Here is a 21,760-nt window from a genome sequence, read left to right on the forward strand (position 1 = left end):
TCTCTCATGATTACTTTTGTTTTGTATTTGTATTCTGTTCCTTGATATTATTTCTATATGTTGCTCTTCTAGGCTACTAATTTGAGAGCCAACAGGGATCATCTTCTCCTTTAAGTAATTGACTGAATTGTGTAATTGGGAAATCATGTTATTTTATCCCCGGAAGTCTAATTGCATGTGTGTATGTGTGCATGTATTGCTACTCTTGAAGTTTCTAAGTGTCCTTACTGTTTTTTTGGATAAAGGTTTTTTCTGTCCCCCAGCTGCTCTATTTCATTTGGCATATTTAATCATTATTCTGAATGCTTGTCCTTCAGCAGTAAGCCCCCTACTGTGGTTTTACTATGGTTGTTTTTGGGTTGTCGGTAGTGAGTTCTGTTTGTGCAATAGTCTAAGTGGCAGCAGTCCTTCAAGTGGTTGAAGACACAACCATATCTGCTCCTGAGGACAGGAAGACCATATGCGTCCTAGCATTTTCCTTGTCTCAAGGACAGAATCCAGCTAACATTTAGTGACTACTCAGACTTCTTGGCAAACAGACCAGGGACTCTTCTGCAGCTTTTATTGACTTTCTCTCCAGGGTCCATGGATCTCTGTAGGCCAAGCTGTCTCCACAATCTGTTCCTTTCATGTTTTTCCTTGGAGTTCTCTGAAGCTAGTCTCTAAGTTTTGTCCAGAGAGAAGAGCCCGTTACCTATTCCTGGCTGTCATTTTCCTCCAGATCTCAGTGGGCTTTGCATATCTTCAGCTGCTCGCTGACTCTGGGGAAATAGAGACCATGGAATTTGGAGTGGAGAGGTAGTGAGCCATGTTGGTTTTGCCATCTTCCCAGAGCAGAAATATCTAACCTGGGTTATCTGAATCTCTTTAATGAGCTATGGGGGAGTCTGTTAATCCTCTGAAATTCAATACACACTTTTCTAGGGAGAAATTCACTAAGATTCTAGACCTGAAAATGGTTCAGAACAACTATAGCTGGCTACTGGGGAACTCATTTAATCATTGTTTTCATGGATTGCAAACATCCACTGTTTTCACTTAGTGCAAGTAAATCCGAGCTCTACACCTTCCTAGCTGTATGACTATGAGCAAGTTCCTTAACTTCTCTGTGCTTCATTTTCCATGTCTGTAAAGTGAGAGTAATTATAGCACTTGAATTATAGCTGTATAGGACTGTGAGCATTAAATGAGTTAACACACTTAAAATGCTCAGAACAGTGCCTGCTTTATACTAAACATTCGTTCTTCTTCCTAACTGTGAGACTCTTACCAGTAATATTCTGCATGCTATGTTTGTTAAATGTTGGTTAACATGTTTACTTTTACTGTTGTCATTATTATTAATAAAGCCTGTCGGTAGTTATTCTTTTTCAGATGACAAACTGAGTCACAAATTAATAACTTTCTCTTATTATTCTTTTGTCAGTTAACTGCAAAATTATTGTTACAAATGAATAAACATACTTGAAATATAAGCCACTTTCAAAGAAATCTTTTCATCCTAAGGGTGTTTGTGTAAGTCTAGGAGAAAAATGGACATGGAAATCTTTCTTCTAAAAATGAAACTGATAGATAAAAGTATTTGTTACATTGCTAAGCTATTTCTGCTTAGGCCTTTGTGCTAAGATTAATGTTAGGGCCCTGAGTACACCTTTCCAAATTCGTGTGTGTATGTAATTGTTAAATTCCAAATCTAGGTTATTTTTAGATTTTAGTGTTTTTAGAAGAGCAGCCCTTTATATAGTCTACAAAGATTAAAAGAGTTAGAATACTCTGAACAGAAAGGAATAAGATCTTATAATAATTAAATGCCCAAACATGGTCAGCTGGTTATGTCATATCTTTGAGAACAGAGAGCTAAATTGTCCCACTTTTGTTAGACCTTAGTCAGTTGCTTATATTGATTGCTACAGTGAAAGAGGTATCAACTTTTGCTGTGGAAGAAAAAGTGCAGTAGAATTGTTGAAATTTTATGGAGGCCAGACACCCTCACATCCCATCAGAGATAATTCTGCACCGTATGGGGCCTTTATATGCCAGAAGAATTTTTGAAAACTCTTTATTAGCAACTTGATTCTTGCCCTTTGCTATGTCATTTATTTAAAAATAAAGAATTATTGCAACCCAAATTCTGGTTTCTAAGAATTGATTATTACTGAACAAATATATTCTAATTTCAGAGCAGTTTTAGATTTAAAAAATATTCAGGACTTTCCGTACAGGAAGAGGTTGGTCTTTTATAGATTTGGAGTGTTTGATTGAAAGAATAATTGGTGGAAATAGGAGAAATTATAGAGAAATTGATTTGTAACTAATTTGTAAAATTCCGTTCTTGCCAGAAGGGATGTTTTAGATCTGGACAGAAGTTGACCTTTTTGATTATATCTAAAGCCATAGAGGCCAGGGTTCTCAGACTGACTAGAGTAAGCCAGAACGGGGATGTTCTTGAATATTTGAAGTCAATCTCCTAGGAAACAGAATACAAAGGAGGATATGTGATACTTTCCCTTAATATTTATTGAGTCTTATTAGAAAGTTGAAAGAAAGAAGGTTTTTTTTTTTTTTTGTATTTTTGTTTGTTTGTTTGTTTTGGTGAGGAAGATTGGCCCTGAGCTAATCTTTGTCTTTTGCCAATCTTCCTCTTTTTGCCACAGCATGGGTTGATGAGTAGTGTAGGTCCGTGCCCAGGATCTGAAGCCGCAAACCCCGGGCCACTGAAGTGGAGCGCATCAAACTTTACCACTGCGCCATCGGGCCGGCCCCAAGAAGTTTTTATTATACAGATATGAATAGGTAAACTTGTTAGGCACTTTAAGTTAGGTTTTTGTTTTAAAGCATATTGTAAACTATTTTGGTGTCTTTGAGTTCTGGATTCTTCTCTAGATTTTAATTTTTGAAATATGTTCCTGTATTGGTTTCCTAGGGCTGCTGTAACAGTGTACCACAGGCTGGGTAGCTTAAATGAGGGAAATTTATTTTCTCATAGTTCTGAAGCCTAGAAGTCTAAAATTAAGGTGTTGGTAGGGTTGGTTTCTTATGGAGGCCTCTCTCTTTGGCCTGCAGATGACCATCTTCCTCCTGTGTCTTCAGATGGTCTTTCTTTTGTGCTGTCTGTTGTCTGTGTCCTAATCTTTTCTTATAAGGACATCAGTCATGTTGGATTAGGGTTCACCCTAATGACCTCATTTTAACTTAATTGGCTCTTTAGAGACCCTGTCTCCAAATACAGTCATATTCTGAGATACTGGGGGTTAGGACTTTAACACGTGAATTTGGTGCCGGTGGTGTTGGTGGGACACAATTCAGCCCATAATAGTTCCGTTATCCTTTCTTCATCTGATTTTGTGTGTTGGGGTCAATAGGGAAGCTCTATAATAGAATCTGTTCAATTTTTGGTGCCACTCTTGAATATAGCCGTTATTTTCAAGGTGAGTTACAGGAATGGTGTGTTGGGGCCTATTTCCCAACATGCTTTTTATCTTTGAGTCCTGTGGATCAAAATCTAATAACTTTAAATCTTTATTTTGAAATCCTGTATTCTCAGGAGGTAGAGCTTCAGAATTTTAATAGGTGTATGTTAGATTCTGTTCTGGACAAAGAATCTCTCTGAACCAAAAGAGCAGAACAAAAATAATGCCATCAGTTATCCTTTCAGGCTGGAATAACAACAAATTAAAAAGATAGAGACTTATGCCAAATACCATCATGAAACTCTATTTTGTGTAACAGGACAATTTCCTCATATTTCAACAGGTAATCACACCTATACTGCTTTGCTGAGTTGAATTAAACAAGTTCTGCTTACAAAAGATAGCTTTTGCAAACCAGGTTTTTGTAATATTTGTCAGTTCAGACTTGATGTATTTAATAAAGATGTTACTTAAAATTATATTAATTTAAAATAATATTATTTGAATATTAGAAATTCGTATTCATATTCTTGTATCTCACACGCCTTCTCTGTAAACTGATAATGGAGTATTGAGGGACAAGTTTGTGCATATGGAGGGATTTTGTAAATTTCAGGGCCATACAGCTATTAGCTATGGTATGTACTTTGGGTCTTCTACTTTTGGGGACAGTTTCTGCTTTGACTAATCAATTGGTACACCACTCAGTAGCTGACAATTACGACCAAATATCCCTCCATTCAAGGAACTTTGAATACTTTTCATTTCCCCCCCTTCTCTGCATAATTCCAAGTTAACACATATTTCATTGATCTGAGGTCTTTCCACACTTTTTGTGACCTTTTCCTCTTTTAAACCTCCCTCAATTTTAATTTTCATTTGAAGCTAAGTGTGTAATTAAAATTTGCCTGCATCTTACTTCCCTTGAGGGAATACTTGCCTGTTACCTATTCTTAAAATCTTAGGAATTATTAGGAAAATAACACAATAAAATAGTTAGAAGTTTAAATCAGAGAAAGCCTATTAAACAAATCATCTGCTGTTGATTATTTAACATAGTGAGAAGATTCTGATTGAAGAGAAAATAATGTTGATCAAGTCAGATATCTTTAATAAATGTTTTGTAATATAAAAACAAAAAACTTTAGTGACATTGCTTTAATTTTTAATAATTTTTGTTTTGAAATTATTTCAGATGTACAGAAAAATTGCAAAATATTATGAAGAATTTCCGAACACCCTTCACTAACATTTTACATTTGCTTCATCGTTATATCTATATCTGTATCTATACATTTATATATCTATATCTATCTTTTTTGCCTGAAATATTTCAGAGTAAATTGCAGACCTGGTGCCCTTTTACTTCTAAAGATGTTTATAGTTCCTAAAAACAAGAAAATTCTTTTACATTACCACAGTACCAGTATCAAAATCAGGATATTAACATTGACATATCATCTAACCGACATATCATATTCAGATTTCACCAGTTGTCCCACTAATGTCTTTTATAGTAAAAGAAAAAAATTTTCTGGTCCACGATCCTACATTATGTTTACTTGTCATGTCTCTTTATTGTCTCTCCATCTGGAACAGTTCCTTATTCTTTTTTTGTCAACTATGATACTTACATTTTTTTAATGAGCATTAAGTCATTTATTTTATAGAATGTCCCTCATTTTGTATTTGTCTGTTTCTTTTTGTGAGGATGATTTGCCCTGAGCTAACATCCGATGCCAATCCTCCTCTTTTCGCTGAGGAAGATTGGCCCTGGGCTAACATCTGTGCCCATCTCTCTACTTTATGTGGGACGCCACCACAGCATGGCTTGACAAGCGGTGCGTCAGTGCGCACCCGAGATCCGAACCCACGAACCCTGGCCCGCTGAAGCAGAGTGGACACACCTAACCGCTACGCCACCTGGCCGGCCCCTACATTTGTCTGTTTTTTCGTGATTATATTCAGACTTTGCATTTTTGGCAAGAATAGTACAGAAATGATGTTGTCATTCTATGAGCACCATGTAGGAGACAGACGATGTCTCTTTATCCCATTACTGGTGATGTTGGCTTGGATAAGGTGGTGTCTCTCAAATTTCTCCATTATAGAGTTACTATTTTTCCTTTGTCATTAATAAAGTATCTTATGGGGAGATACTTTGAGACTCCAGAAATATCTCATTTGGCTTTCACTCACTAGTTTTAGATACTTCCTAGTTTGTATTTAATGAGGAATAAGGCTAAAGGTTACAGTGGTAGTGGCAGAATTTATGATTATAATTTTTAGAATTGTGAAGATAATGACAACACAATGCCAGAAAGATTGTTTTTCTAAGTTCATTACTATTGAAATTTTATACATGAGGAACTCACAGGTGAAGCAAAACCTAATTTACCTTGCCATTGCATTTGACAAGCTCAGTTATTTATTTTTAGGGGTAACACATTTGAAGCAACAGATTAGTAAGAGGGAGTGGCAGAGGTCTAGACACAAATGCTGACAATAGTGACAGCTTGATGGTAACCAAGAAGACAAAACTAAATTAAAATAGCAAATAGATCTACCAAAAGCTAGCTGTTTGTGACTATCTAACATAGGAGTATATAACCATACATTTTCATTCTAGTCCCTGAGTGTGATTATGTCCCATAATATGGCATTTGATGATTGTAGTTGTTTGTACCTGTTTGAACAGAAGATTCATGGTGAGATAGGGGCATTGCCAATACAAACTAATTTACCAGCTACTAATAGACCCTGCAGAGTGGTACTACCTTGATGAATATATCCCAATCAGTAATTTACCTTTGAGGATTCAGAAATTCTGACTTGGTAGGGCTTACTCCTTTTTTAACATGTGTGATTTTTTTGTGTGAGTTTTTTTTTGGTTAGGTCTTACTTTTGCTGACTAAATCACAACATTTATATACTAGGATGTCAATATATTAATCTCCAATGCATAATCATACTATCTAGTGGATCCCTTATTCATATATTTCTTGGAACTAGCACACATTTCTGTTGGGTATGAAAATTATGTATGAAGCCAAGTTCTCAAAAATTTGGTGAGTATAGAGTCACAATAAGGAATTCAGTTTTGTATTTTGAATATATAAGGCATTAGTTCTCAAAGTGTGTTCCATGGAATTTTCAACCCAACTCTGCAAAAGAAGGAAGTATGTGGTAAATAAGTGCTATACGATATCCTCCTCTTAGAGAGTCCCAAGGCATGGTGTCGTATTAATGAGTCTGAGGAGTTTTTCTTAAAAAAAAAAAAAAACAGTTTAACTTAGGTTAACTCAATGTTTCCCAAGTAGAAGTGACACAAAAACCTTCCCCCTGCTTCACACACACATAATAGCCCTCAGAATAGATGTTTATTAGCATCATTCTTTTGTAGTTAGACTTTTTTTCTAGGTTGGACAAGATGAGCTTGTTGGCTTATCAGACATCAATCTTGGACTCATTTTTTTTCTTTTATAACCTTTTGTTGCAGTTCGCCACCTTCACTTTCCATTGATCCTCACTTTCTTCCTTTCTCTTTTCCTTTCTTTTTAAAGATATTTTTAAAACTATTCAATTATATTTTGGCCTGGGAGCCATTTTGTCTCTTTATGTATATATCTCTGTTCTGATCTCTTAAGTATTGAGTTTAACTTACAAGGGAAATGATTTCTAAGTTCTCAGGGGTGGGGGATATACATGGTTATTTAAACAATGTTACACTTTAAAGATTCCTGATAATAATAATACAGGGCCTAAAGGAAATGTTTCACATATCCTGTTGAACAAGTTTAGAATTCTATTAAAATGTATTTAGAAAGATTTTTTTCAAAAATGTTTACAATTATGTTTGACTTTAAAAAAGATATTTCTGTTACCTGAAAAATTCAGGTGTTAGACTATTTTGTAAACTTTAACAATACTTGAACCTAAATGGATATTTTTAAAAAATTCTTTAATGATTTTGTCTTGAGCAGCTAGTTATTATTTTAGTTATCTACTTAATTACTTTTATTTTGAAGTACTTGCAGCTCACTAATTTATATTTTAAAATGTTGTGTTATGTTCCTGTTACATAACTCTAAGTTAGGTTAAAATGGGTCTATGTTTGGATTCCATTCAATATGAGTCTAATGTACTTTTTTTCTTACAGATTATAGAGAGATCTTCTAAGATAAAACAGAGCCTTCTGATGAATTGGATCTTTAAACTTTCATAGTAATATGTTTTATAAAAGACAACAGAACATAATTATATAGCTATTTATATTTACTACATGCTTTTATTTACATTTTTCCGTGGGGAAGAACAGGAATGTCATATCATCTCTGGAGTGACACAAATTCCAACCCTGCCTCTACCACTTACTATAGGTGTGACTCTGGATTTGCTGCTCATTCATTCATTCAATATACATTTATTTGCCTAGGATATAATACATACTTCTCTGGTCACTAGACATAGAAAGATGAAATCAAATCATTCACTTAGCTTTTAAAATTGTTTTCTCACCTAACAGGGATATGTGAACAATATTACTATAAAGCCCTTAGCACATAGTAGGCACGCCTCTTGAGTAGAGTAGTAGGATGCTTTCTTACATGAAGTTTGTTTCTAGCAATAATAGAGGGGCTCTAACAGCTTGTTCCTGTCTTATTGTATTTATCATATAGAGTCTCGTTTCTCGCAAAACCACAATTTGCTTTCAAAAATATACTTTTAAAATTATCTAATAAGATCTCTATTTAGTGTCACATTTATTTTACAAAGGGTAGATGCTTATTTTAGTGATGACTTGTCATTAAAATTATGTCAAAATGTCTTAAAATGTTGTTGAAACTGTAAACAAACTCATAACACACACAGAGCTAATTATGGATGCCATCTGTTTATTTTTACAAAGCTTTTTTTTTTTTTAAGACCATGGCATTGTCTGCTTGTGATAAGCTTCAGGATTATTATAATGACTAAGTCCTGTCCTTCAATTAGCATGGTTGAAGATGGAAAGACAATTCGTTTGTTCACTGACCTTTTCCCGTGTCAGAGTATATGAAATATGACATGTCATGATAAAGAAACTATTGTGAAGTGCATTTAGAACATGCTTAATTTTTATGAGAAAAAGAATTAGTTTCAAAGCAGCAGATGTGGCCAAAGTTTTGCTTAAATTTTTAAAACTTATTCAAGGTTTACATGAAAGATTATCTGCTCTTTACCAGCGCCTTAAGTAGCTTTGTTTTAGCTTAGTTAAGTTTAGGAACTGGTAAGCAATCGATCAAATTTGTAATAGTGTGTGTCCCTGTTAGTATCCCTATATATTGGTGCATGGTTTTGTACATGTGTAGCCCATGTGTTAGTGTAGAAGGCCAGGGATCCCCATGACAGCATCATCCAAAGTAGTTATCAGCAATTTGCTGAGAGAGCAGAGTGATTTCACTGGCTCAGTTTTGCTATTGTGCATACTAAGCACTCCCCATGTAAGTCTGGAGGGAAAACAACCTGCAGGATCCATCTGCTCCTTTCTGCTACACTGCATTGATGTAAGAGTACGCTAATCTGGTTGCTTGTCAGGACAGGTTAGTGAAAGCATGCAAGTGGGTGAGACTTAGGCTAGACTAGTGCTTTGGAAAATCATAAGCTGCCTCTATAGAGGCCATGCTAAGTGTAGCAGAATAGGTTGATTACCAGCCATATAGAGGATTGTCCCTGAATATGTAATTCTCAGTCAAGAATTAGTTTCAAAATTAAAAGTGTTAAACATTGATGGACCACATCTAATTAAAAACCAGGAAAAGCAACATAGTTTACAGATACTTTTTAGGTGTTAGTTTTTCTTATCATGCTTTGTACTATGTTGTGTTTATTCTTTAATTTTATTCTCAGATAGCTTTTCAGTCAGATATGATTAAATGTTAAATATAATTAACCTCATTTTACCCAGCAGTTGTTGAAATTATTCTTGCTTGTTTCTATTTATTTACCTTTTCCTACACCTATTGACTGGCAGATATTGGCCTTGCAGGTTGAGCATCCTGTCACAGAATGCATTACTGGCCTGGACCTAGTCCAAGAAATGATCCGTGTTGCCAAGGGTTACCCTCTCAGGCACAAACAAGCTGATATTCCCATCAACGGCTGGGCAGTTGAATGTCGGGTTTATGCTGAGGTAAAATGAATGATGTCAGGTGGAAGAATGGTGGTTGTGTCCCAAGTTAGGGGATCAGGTATAGCTAAAAAAGATAAAGTTCAGGTTTTATACCCTCTGTCAAATATTTGATTATGTAATCCAGAATTGAACCAGAAAAAAGGTTAGATAATTTTGACATAATTCAAAATAGTTTCAAAGGATTAAGTTTAATTAATTTTCATGTATTTTTCTGGATGGAAAAATAGCTACTGATCAGTTTAAGGGGTAACAAAGCATTAGTTAAATATTCTTGTGCTTGAATGGACCATGGTTTTTGTTTTGTTTGCTTGTTTTCAAACCACATTTGAAATAACCAGAAGCATTTATTTCTGTGTTTTTTTCTTTTTTTTTTTTTAAGAGCCTACCTTGGGTACACATTAGTTATAAATTCAATATTTACTTAAATTTTTTCCTACAACTTTTTTTTTTCCTAGTAATTTTATCCCTTATGGTTACGTGAAAGTAACAATTAAAATTTAAATTGCAAAGCTTTCATTCATAATTTTAATTATAGAGTTTACCATAAACTCTCCGTTTAATACTTTTATATTATTTTATAATTATATTAACCAGATAATAAAGCAGTCAACATCTGAAAATGCTTTTTTCAAATGATTAAAACAAGAATGCAAGGAAACATTTATACTGTCTTTTACTTTTGGACATTGCAGCCTGTCTGTCAAAATAAAAAATAAATTAGCAGTATCTGTGTTTAAGAATACTGGAAGTTGTTTTGAACTATTTTTTAAGGATCTTGAGAAATATGTTTTGGCTTGGTTATTGTTTGTGCTTTTTATGATGTTTTAAATGGTATTCTTTTCTTCCTTATTGTTATGACACTGAACTTATTTAATATTTATTCTGATGACTTAAGATATTTACAAATGGAGCACATATCTAGTAGCACGTGCAGAGTTTCTTTTCAGGTCTTTATTTGAAGAAACAAAATTCTCAAATTTTACCATATGTGAGCTGTTTTGAGAGTAAGAAAAACAAATATCTTTAGTGCACTACATTTGTTGTTCTGAACTTGAGTATGTTTTGATGTAGCGCCTAGGTTATTTTATTTTTGCCCAAGGCATTCTAAGAAGATTTATAAAAAGTTGGAATTTTACCAATTTCAATAAAGTATAATCAAGGTCAGGCTAAATTCTGCTTACAGTTCTGTTTGATTTTTAAATACAATTCTAAGTTGTCTAGAGTGAGTATAAGATAATAATATTCTGAAATCTGTGATTTGGTAAATACAGTATGTTGAAAATAGACCTATAAATCCTTCTTCATTGTCTAAATATTTAACCTTACTTGTGCTGATTTATATTTCAAAGACTGTGCTTCCTTTCCTTTGAACTTTCAGGACCCCTACAAGTCTTTTGGTTTACCGTCTATTGGGAGATTGTCTCAGTACCAAGAACCAATACATCTACCTGGTGTAAGTCATTAAGCTGTGATACCACGTGAGGGGTTAAAATGTTGATTTATGTCATACTTTTATGTTCAAGCATGTCAACACCAAAGGGTGTAAATTGAAGGACAAGTGAAATTCATGGGGAATCACAGTTTTTTGTTTTTTAATATTTTGTACTTTATGATGTGCAGGAAAGTCAGAGTTCGCTTGATGGGAAAAATCCAGAGACATCTGACTTCTAAATAAATGATAGTTTACAATTTCCCAATTTTTTTGAAAATTGTAGTGAAAAAGATTGTGGAATCCTAAGAACCGGAAATGATTTTTCTGTGGTACAATTTAATCTTTTTAATAAATCTAATCCAGTTTCCCTGTATAGTCAGATGTCAGGAAATTCCAGCACAAAATCAGCTCATTAATTGAAATGGATTAAGGAAAACAGACTGTGCCTCATTCCATTAAGTGTCATGGACTCTAAGAAGTACATATTATTTACACCAGTTAAAGAAAAGTGATAACTGTCCACTTTATTCATAGTTCTTCTATATTTAATAGCTGTTCTTTAAATAGTTTTTGTTGCATGAAAAGAACAAGGATATACCCTTTCTCTTAATCAAGATAATAAGTGCACATATATATGACATTATGTTAGCTAGTGGATGACAAGGGTGTACCATCTGTGAATATGATTATTCAGTTTGATTACTGGACAAAGATGGTGAAAAATTACAGGAAGAATTCTAAATTTGAAGATGTTATTGGATATATGATTTATTTCACTTTTTAAATTGTTTTTACCCATGTGCTTTCTAAAGGGACTTGACCCTTTCTAGGCTTGGAGACTCCATGCTGTGTTCAAAGCCTGAAGGCAGAAAAAAATTATAAAGATTTAACAGGCATTATGTGACATTAAATAGCAGATGAGAAAACAAGTATCATAGGGACATATCTAAACATTTTTTAATCAAACAAAAAAGTATTAAATAAGAATTCATAATGATTACTCTAGTTGTTAGAAGTTTTCACCATGTTGTAATAGCTAACAGGATGTCAAACATTTTGCCCTCGCAAGTTTTTGCAATTTGCAATTTTCAAACGTGAGACCTGTTGAAAGTACAAGTGATAATGGACAAACTATACCCCCTACAGTCTTTGTCCCACCAAATCTTTCTTCAATTAATGCTGCAGCAGGAGTTTTATGTAATAACATTTGCGGTTGTGAGCCATCCATAGAAAGAAAAAACAATTAAAATGCCTTAAATGTTCTGCTTACTGCTGTTATTTGCTTGTGTGAATGTTGCATGTCAGCTAAATGGACCAAGGAATAGATAAAGTGATTGGGTGCAGGAGAGTGCACACTAAGCTTTGTCTATCATTATTGCTGGGAGCAATCAAATTGATGTCAGCAGGACAGTAGATGCGTTGACAGCTGTAATTATGTATCTCCATGGTGATCACTTTTGGCCTGTCATGGAGGCCCATGAGTCCCCTCCCTTGGAAGCATTTAATCAGATTGGGCTGTCACTTGTCAGGTAGACATGGCGGGCTGGGAGTTGTGCTGAGGGGGAGAGGGGAATCGAGAATGAAGTGTGGGAGACGAGACGGCTGATAGTTTCACAGAGTCCACTGTTGGTACAGAAACAAAACATTTAAATTATGCCAGAGGTTTCTGAGCAGTGGTTTTAGACTCATACACAGGTGCTTGGGTGTGGTGGTGTTTGTTTTTCCTCCTCGTCTTCTTTTTTTTTTTTTTAAAGATTTTATTTATTTATTTTTTCCCCCCAAAGCCCCAGTAGATAGTTGTATGTCATAGCTGCACATTGTTCTAGTTGCTGTATGTGGGACGCGGCCTCAGCATGGCCCGAGAAGTGGTGCGTCGGTGCGCGCCCAGGATCCGAACCCGGGCCGTCAGCAGCGGAGCACACGCACTTAACCGCTGAGCCACAAGGCCGGCCCCCTCCTTGTCTTCTTAAACTACATCAGTTTTAACTTGGGAAACCCTTTGTGGCTTTTACCTTTTTTGGCCACAAGAATACATAGTTCAGAGTTAACTTATGGTTTGTACTTTTCACATGCTGCTTTAAGCCTAAAATTTATTTGTATGGCAAAGATGAAGATTGTCTTTTTATCTTTGATCACTACGTTTTGTAAATTGGTTATTTTCAGACCACAGTTTTGTTCTGCTCAGAAATTTGGTTACGATTCCATTTGAGTTTATTCTTAAAGCTTTTAGGGCAAAAGCTAAAATATATATTTTTTGTTTAGCCTTTTTTCCTATGGAGGAATGGAAACTTAATTTGACTTTTAATTCATTGTTAAAACTAAAAAAAGAAGCTGATTATTATTTGGAAAAAGCTGCGTAAACAGTAAATTATAAGTCAGGGTCTTCATGCTTTGTTACAATTTTAAATTGGAAATATTGATTTGCTTATACAAAGATATGTGTTGATTATATATATTACAGCTTGATTTTACCCTCTGTATTTTTAAAGTAAAATGACATACCTTCTAAGATCATAATTTTAGTAAATAACAAAGACATAGTTAGATCTAAGAGCCCTAGGTAACTTAACTTTTAGGATGGTGTTATTCAAGGTAACTAAAATTTTAGGTTGTGAACTATAGGAGAATGTAACAGATGTTCTTTATTGTCTATATTATTTTACCAGTGGGTTGAACATCAAAGTTCCATACTAGCTTTGTAGCAGTTTATATAGCAAATAGTAGGATATGCTTAAAGTCAAAAGGTTTAGAATTTGTACCAATCTCCATTTTAAACCCAGCTTTAGCAAGCACGCTGTGGTTTTAAATAATACATGGTGGTAAAATGAGCTCTTTAACTTTTTGCTGCAAAAATTAAGAAAATGCAAATTCAGAGATGTCCTTTCTTTTATAACTTGATTGGCACTTCCATTTTGGGGCTATTTAAATGTGGGAAGAAGGTAGATCATGATTTTATTGCTTTCACAGCTGCCCCATTAATTATTTTTTAGTTTTTATAAACACTAGAACTTCAGTTTATGTCCTGAAGTATGTTTTTGGAAAATAGAAGGCCAAGTATATTTTTTAAGTGCATTGAATGACTTTCATTTAAAATTAAGATTTTCATATATGAATGTGAATGTAAATACAAATATCCATGTTTTTGTTTGTGTTTGCAAATATAGAAATAAAAGCACTCTGGGTATGTTATAATGTTATCTTCTAAAACCTTACAAAGAGAATAATAGTAGTGTGATTTTTTTTTAAGAGACTGTAACTATGCTTTATCTTTTGATGTCACCGTATAATAAAGCCATCATCATACCCTCATGTGGATATCCTAGACAAGAGGTTCTACATGTGGTCCCTTGATAATTGCCTAAATTAAAATATTAAAGGCCTAACAGCCGCTGTGTTGACCTTTTTCTGCCTTGCTGCAGACAGATGAGCTGCTGTTTATCAGGCAGGCTTCTTCCCGCAGGTGAAGAGCTATGTGAGCTTCCGCTCTCCTCTTCCCACCCCTTTACAATGTTGGGCATCAAAGTCCCGCTGTTCTAGCAGCTTCGATTAAATTCCTCTATCCTCAAGACCCCTATGACATGCTTGACAGTCTTAAGTATTTTGATTAGCTTTTAAATACTTCAGATTCCAAAACGGAGGCACAATAATTTAATAAGTATTTCATCCTCAGCAACTGCTCATTTTAAGAGTTTTACATGGCTAACCTCTGTGCCTTACTGCTGATATCAAACTGGGAGATGAAAACAAGAATCAGCGATGTACTAACTAACTTGTTGGCTGGTTAACAGCAATCAGGCTCTTCAAAAGAATATTTTGAACTTGTGCTATTTTTTTTTCCCCATGAAAATCACAAAATCAGGACTCTAATTGGGGCTGTGTCCTTACAAAGCAAAGCCATGAGCAAAGCTGTGTAAACATTAAAGTCTCAGGGGACTAACAGTAACAGAAAACAGCGTTTACAGTTGAGAGGGTGAGGCAAAAAAGGAAAGTGTTACAGACGCGAAAGCACCAGGACCAGCGTTCCTGCGGAGCTGATGAGCAGACTCCGAGTCCTGCTGCAATGGCTTGACTGGGGTCCTCGCTGGGACTCTCAGAGGGTACAGTGGGAAGTGTGATTAGAAGGGGCATCATTCATGCTATGCTTCAGTTGGAAGACACCATCAAATAGCTACGAACGCATCCCAGGATAGTGATTTATAAAGTTTTTCTTTTGCTGTTTCTTAGCTCCTTTGTTTAGTGGGAGAACAAACCATATATGTTGTGCTGCATATTAACAAATCAGGATAATTTGGTCTCTATATATTTTAGGTTGTTTTTCTGTTTTCCACAAGCTGAAATGTTATTTGAGATTGAAATTATCCACTGCTCCATGGAAATTAAATTTGTTATGAGAAAAATATCTGCACAATACTTTCATTTTTTTCCTTCTTTCTCCCAGGTCCGGGTTGACAGCGGCATCCAACCAGGAAGTGATATTAGCATTTATTATGATCCAATGATTTCAAAAGTTAGTTCCATTTCTTAATGATTTCTTTTAGTTTTCTTCTGAATATTCAATGGATGTACTTAATTAAAAAGTCTGAAATTGGGCCTTTGAATCATGTACTACAGTTAAACAAGTATTTGTGCGCTGATGGGAAAGTGGAAGCACAGCTGATTTTCTCTAAGAGAGAAATTGCAACATCATGTTAGTTTGTAATACTCCCCCCTCCCCAATCAAATCAAACTATCATCCCCGCCCCTACAATAACAAAGTTATCCAACCGGTGGCACCAACCCTGCCCATTGCAGTGAGAATGAATTAAGTTGTTTTTTGGCCATTCCTGAAAATTGCCTGAGCTGACAGTATGAATGGCAGGTGATGTCAAGGGGTTGAGATCATAGGCTGTGTTGATTAGAGTACTTTTAACCTTTTTCTTTTTATAAATCGCTAATTACTTACGTAGATTTGATGTAATTAAATTTTATGTGCGAGTATAAGATGTCTTTTTGCCCACTTGTCTTTTTGAAATTTGACTTTCCAGAATAAATTAACAACTCTACTCAAGTTTTTAGATCTTTTAAAATCTTTAGACTCTTCAGATCTTATAAAATGTGAAATTCTGACTGCAATAGTTAAAACTTTGTATTTTATTTAAATACACAATCCTGTTTTCTCTGAAGTGTTAGACCTGTATTGAAGGATGACTGCTTTATTAAAAACCCTATTTCTCAAAATGATTTTTCTCCCAAGTATACTTTTTTATGAAGTTGCATTAAACAAACCATTTTTTATTTTTATTTTTTCACTTGTTTTTACACTAATATTGTTCAAGTGAACTGTAGGTATTTTGTTTGAGAAACACTATTTAATTTAAAAATAAAAAATACATAAAAATATTATAGATTGATTTTAATAGATATGATTCCCTTTTTAGAGGAATACATTTCTGTTCAGAAAAATGGCCTGCAAATTAATTTTCAACCTGGCTTGATATTGAAGAGCTAATAAAATGTACTAAAATAATTATAAACAACAAATTGACTAATGTAATAACCAGAAAAATCTTTTATGAATAGTTATTTTACTGCTAATTTGTATAAGATATATATAAATAGGCACAAGATCGTCTAGATCAGTAAGACCTTTCAGTTTTTCTAATACAAGAACCCTTCGCTTCTGTGCTATGTTATGTGTAAAAGTTAGTTACTCAGGATGTCAAACTTGGAAACCACAGAAAGATAGAGAGAGAAAAAACAAATTTTGCCTAATCTTTCACTGTCCCAGATGTTCATATCCTATCTCAAATGTTTGCATTTTGGTATCTTTCCTTTTAAATTTTTTATGCTTGTTTTTGTTACATTTTTGTTTATTTCAAGTAGCTCTTTTCTGTGATAGTGAAATGTAGGAGAAAAGTTTGAAATAGCTTGATTGTAACATTTATTTACTTAAAAAAATCTTAATTGACATACTTTATATTAAAAACTGAACCACTGTGAAATTTCAAACGATGCTCTGAGAAATCTGTTATGAAATACTTTAATTTTTACTAGGATGAATTGTTTGACTCATAGATAGATGGAGCTATATCTCTCTATATAAGTTGTTTTTTTGTATGTTTGCTTTTAGCTAATCACATATGGTTCTGACAGAACTGAAGCACTGAAGAGAATGGAAGATGCACTGGATAATTACGTTATTCGAGGTAAAAACAGACATTTGAGGTTCTGTTGTTATACATGGCGTCCAGTTCTGGAAAACAACTTGAAAATTTATTAATTAGAGAATTCGATAGAACATTTGCTTACTATGTGTTAAATAGAAATAAAAAAAGCTTGAATTAATTAAACTGACATAGTAATTAAGAATAGGTATTTCAATTTCTCTAGCAGTCCTATACTTTACATATACATCTTAAATTATTTAATAAAACTTATGGTTTATAACCTTTCCTAGATGAGCATTTAGTATTTTATAGGTATGTATTGTATATAAAATGGTTCTTTATTCTGAAATCTTTTATTGGCCAAGGCAGTTTGACAGCAAATTTGCAATATTATTGACCTTTTGTATTTTTGTTGTCATTGTTTTGAAGTATGAAACTTGAAAATGTATGGAGATAGAAAATATAGTGACCTACATTTGACTAATTTGAAAGCAGAGGGAATAGCTCTATGGTTCTATAAATTAGAGCAAATTATAGAATATTTTCTAGCAAATGCAATTTTCTTACCTCACGTACATACAGGATCATTCTAATGTCTAACAAAGTGTGATCCTACAAGCGTTTAGGGTGTGTAGTGATAACTGAATTAGAAGCAGGCATTACCTTTCAATATTAAAGCAAAGTTATACTTATTCCCCTTAAGGAGTAAATTGCATTCTAAATTTTATTAGCAACTTTCCATTAATAATGAAAAGATCATTTTACTTTAGGCCAACGTAAATTATCATAAACTTCAGAATACTGGAATTTGATATCATATTTAAAGTGTAAAACATAAGTTCATTTTGAATTATGAGTAGTGTGGATCTAGAACAGGCCAGAGGAAAGACTGGCTGTATAGTTTTGCTCTTTTCTCATGGCTCACTAAATATAACACTGGGGCTAGATTTTGGAGGCTGACAGAGTAGAATGGTGGTGGAGTATGACTGCACAGCCTCCGTCAAGCCCATATGGAGCTCGAATGCAATTTCAAAAGGCCTCCCTTCCAGTGGACACAGCCTGTAGGTCATAAGGCTTGGCAAGTCTTCTGCAACATTGTGTGAATTAGAAAAAGTGCTCTGCTCTCTAGGCACATCCAATCCTGAGAACGGGAGCCCAGCTTAACAATGGAGCATGTCAAGCCCTTACTTGGCCCCCTTGACCAAGTGCCTTTGTACAGTGAACTGTACAGTAGTGGCCCAGGACAATTTAGTGACTCTATTTTTATACATCTACATTTCCCTGCTGATTTTCATCTATTGGCAAATGAATCATGCAGTCCTCGCTTTTCCTCTTCTTTTCTGTTGTTAGATCAGGAGAAATTTCTCCCTCCCTTTCCTTTTACTATCACCCTCCTTTCTTCCCATTTGTTAACTAACAAGTGACAATGATTGTGTCTCATGTCATGTGCTAGTGGTTCTCCTCTGTCAGCGAAAGGAAAACAGTAAGCTCTCAACTGAGCCTGGATGTAATAAAAAGAATCAGTAACATCGATATCCAGAGCATCCGGAAATTTGAAAAATCTCCTTCACGTTCTTTCCAGCTTATTCTCTAATTCCTTTTCAGTCTTAATTGTGGAGTATTCACTGGTGTTATAACTCTGCTATGTTCTACCTCAAGCAGCAGATACATATTTTCTCTATCTGTTGGCTAAGTAGGCCTCGAGGGGTCTGTTTTCCTACAGAAATAATATGGTCCCCCGATTACTTCAGAGCGTGTTTGGAACACACATCTAATTTGAGTATATGTTTAACTACACGTACATAGACATAAACGAGATACTTGGGAATGTTGTTCCTGGAGGTCTTTAAAGTGTTTGTAAGAGTTTTCTGTGAATTTCTTTCCCTGCTCCCTTGTTGTATTTTTTATTGTGGTTGTTGAATTATTAGATTTTGGTTAAGTTTCACTCTAATGATCTTGAATGGTAAATTCATTATTTTGAGATAGTCAGTCTGAGTAAGAAGATTTTGTCAAATCACATCTCTATTAAACTTTGATATAATATAGCATAGTGCCACGGCATGTGGGCATTTTGTCAAAATATTAGATTAGTATTGGTCCTAACTAAAAGTTATTCTACTCTGTCTGCTTCTGAAAGGAATACTCTTTCATATTTACAGAATAGCTTTCACGTTTTATATTCAAATAAACATGTTTTCTACTAATTTACTTTCTATACCTTATATATGGGTTCACCAGTTACTATATTTTTTATTTAAGTGACTTAAATACAAAGTTGACTTGCCATTATTCTCCTAACTTTATTTATATCACAAGTAAAAAAAAATGTATTTTATTGTGCAGATTTTTCCAGACTTAGTCTAAAATTTCTACCTTTGAATCACTGTGATATAATAAAAAGAAATCAGACAGGCCTGGGGTCATATCCTGTCCTGACAACATTTAGAAACTATGTGACTTTTGTCAAATTACTTTGTTTCTCTTAATCTTGTACTCCACATGTTAAGAATGGAGTGTTGGTCTCTGCCTTATAAATTAGTGGTGTTTAAATGAGGTGAAGCATGTAAAATGGCTTGACACAGTTCTGGCTCGTGGAGTTCAGTAACGTTAGTTCATCTTCTTTTTTCCCTCTCTCAGTACAGTTATAAAACCATGTATTTAAAAATCATATGTCATAAGCCATCAGTCGATTGGTGCTGTGTGAAATTTATTAAACCGTAAACGATATTGAAAACCCATTTGAGGTCATTCCCAGTACTGTGTGCTGGGTTATATGCTTTCATTGCTCTCTCTTCTACTGCTTCTCCGACGCATTTACCATAACTGTAATTAAAGTATAAGTTGTGTAATTAATTGCTAAAGGTTGGATTATCCCGTAAGAATATTAGGTACATGAGGGCAGTGATGGTGTTTGTCTTGTTTACTTGTATACTTTTAGTGCTTAGCAGTGCCTGACACGTGGTAGGTGATTAATAAATATTTGTTGAATGAATTAATGATTGATTGAGTGATGCTATGCCTATTTCAAGGAGTGTCTAGTAAACTTGGTATGAAAAATACAGAAAGATAAGTATGATATAAATTCATAGGTGCCATAATAGTGGAATGAAAAAAAGTATGGTCGGAATTCAGCGGTGGAGAGGGTGTCTTTTCTTGCCTCTCTCCTTTGGTCCTTTCAAAGTAATGTGAGTCCTGCTTTAGGACTCACAAGTGACTCTGTTGAGAGTACCTCACTTTGTGCTTCCTTCAAACGACTCCCCAGAGTGGCAGCATTTTTTAAAAGACTGATAACTTACTGTATAGGTGAAGTAAAGGGGATGGGCACACTCAGACATCTTTGGAGTGTGACTTGCTGTTGTCTTTTGGGAAAATAATCTGGCATTAGATGTTAAAATGAAAGTATATACCCTTTGACCTAGCTGTTCAATTTTTGGGACTCTATCCTCTAGAGTAAAAGACTGAATTGTAAGATGATGTTTACAAGGACATTTACAACAGCATTATTTGTAGTAGCCAAAATTCTGACCAACCACAGTGTCCATTAAATGGATGAATGACTGAATAAATTACTGTGCATCTTCACTATAAAATACTATGCAGCTAGGACTTGAAGGCATGTCCATATGTATTGTTAAGGTAGAAAAGCAATTGGAGAATAAGATGTAGTGCAATCTCATATTAGTTAAACCACCTTCCTATCCTAAAATATTTGTAGTTATGTTTGGATGAGCACAGAGAAAGATGTGGATATATACACATCAGATTGAAATATATATTTTTAGCTTAAAAGATTTAGCAGAGAGAGAATTTTCTTGATACGTTGCCCCCAGGCTTTTTATTTTAGGCATTTGTAACTCAGAGAAAAGTTGAGTGACTAGTACATTGCACACCTGTACACTCTTCCCCTCGATTAATTGTTGAGCTTTTCTACATTTACTTTTTTTCTCCATCTCGCCCTTTCTTCCTTTCTTTGCCTTCTCCTTCTTCCTCCTCACTCTTCCTCCTTCCTTTCTTCTCTCCCTTCTCTCCTCTGTTTGTTTTTTTCTGAACTATTTGAAAGAAAGTTGCAGATAACATAACACATCACTCTTAAATACTTCAGCATGCATCTTAAGGGTAAGATCATGTTCCTACAAAACCATAATACCCTTATCACACCAAAGAATATTAACAGCAATCTCATAATATCATCTAATGTACTGTCCATGTTCAAGCATCCCCAGTTGTCCCACAAAGTTTTTTTTTATCTGTTTTTTTAACCTCATCTACAGCCCTAAGTTCACACACTGTCTTTGGTTATGTCTCTTTATTATCTTGTGCTCTTCATATATCGTATCATTAACACTTTAGAAGAATCTGGGGCAGTTGACATACAGACTGTCTCACATTCTAGATTGGAAGTTTCAGTATTGGTCCAATGAAGGCACTTGGGAAATGAGCAAGAAAGATGGGAGTTGCAATTGGAAGGTGATATATTTTGAGTTGATGATTTTGAATGTGGTGCAGTTGCTGAAGACTAGATGATTTCAGGGTGTGCCTATGGGACTAGGTGGCTAAAGTAGAATGGTAGATTATTTGAGATGAGATCCTAGGAACTGAG

The 21,760-nt window shown here is 34.6% G+C and overlaps 1 protein-coding gene across 2 annotated transcripts in view; it reads left to right on the forward strand.

Annotated features, from left to right (window-relative positions):
- The window catches only part of PCCA (propionyl-CoA carboxylase subunit alpha), a 415,707-nt gene that overhangs the window by 193,012 nt on the left and 200,935 nt on the right, over positions 1 to 21,760 (forward strand). For both annotated transcript variants that reach the window (XM_058548431.1, XM_058548432.1), the window contains exons 13-16: positions 9,439 to 9,582; positions 10,961 to 11,035; positions 15,453 to 15,521; positions 17,124 to 17,199. In XM_058548431.1, coding sequence (XP_058404414.1) covers positions 9,439 to 9,582; positions 10,961 to 11,035; positions 15,453 to 15,521; positions 17,124 to 17,199 — 364 coding nt within the window. The remainder of the gene's footprint in view (positions 1 to 9,438; positions 9,583 to 10,960; positions 11,036 to 15,452; positions 15,522 to 17,123; positions 17,200 to 21,760) is intronic.

This window comes from Diceros bicornis, chromosome 9 (genome assembly GCF_020826845.1).
Source record: "Diceros bicornis minor isolate mBicDic1 chromosome 9, mDicBic1.mat.cur, whole genome shotgun sequence".
NCBI classification, from domain to species: domain Eukaryota; kingdom Metazoa; phylum Chordata; class Mammalia; order Perissodactyla; family Rhinocerotidae; genus Diceros; species Diceros bicornis.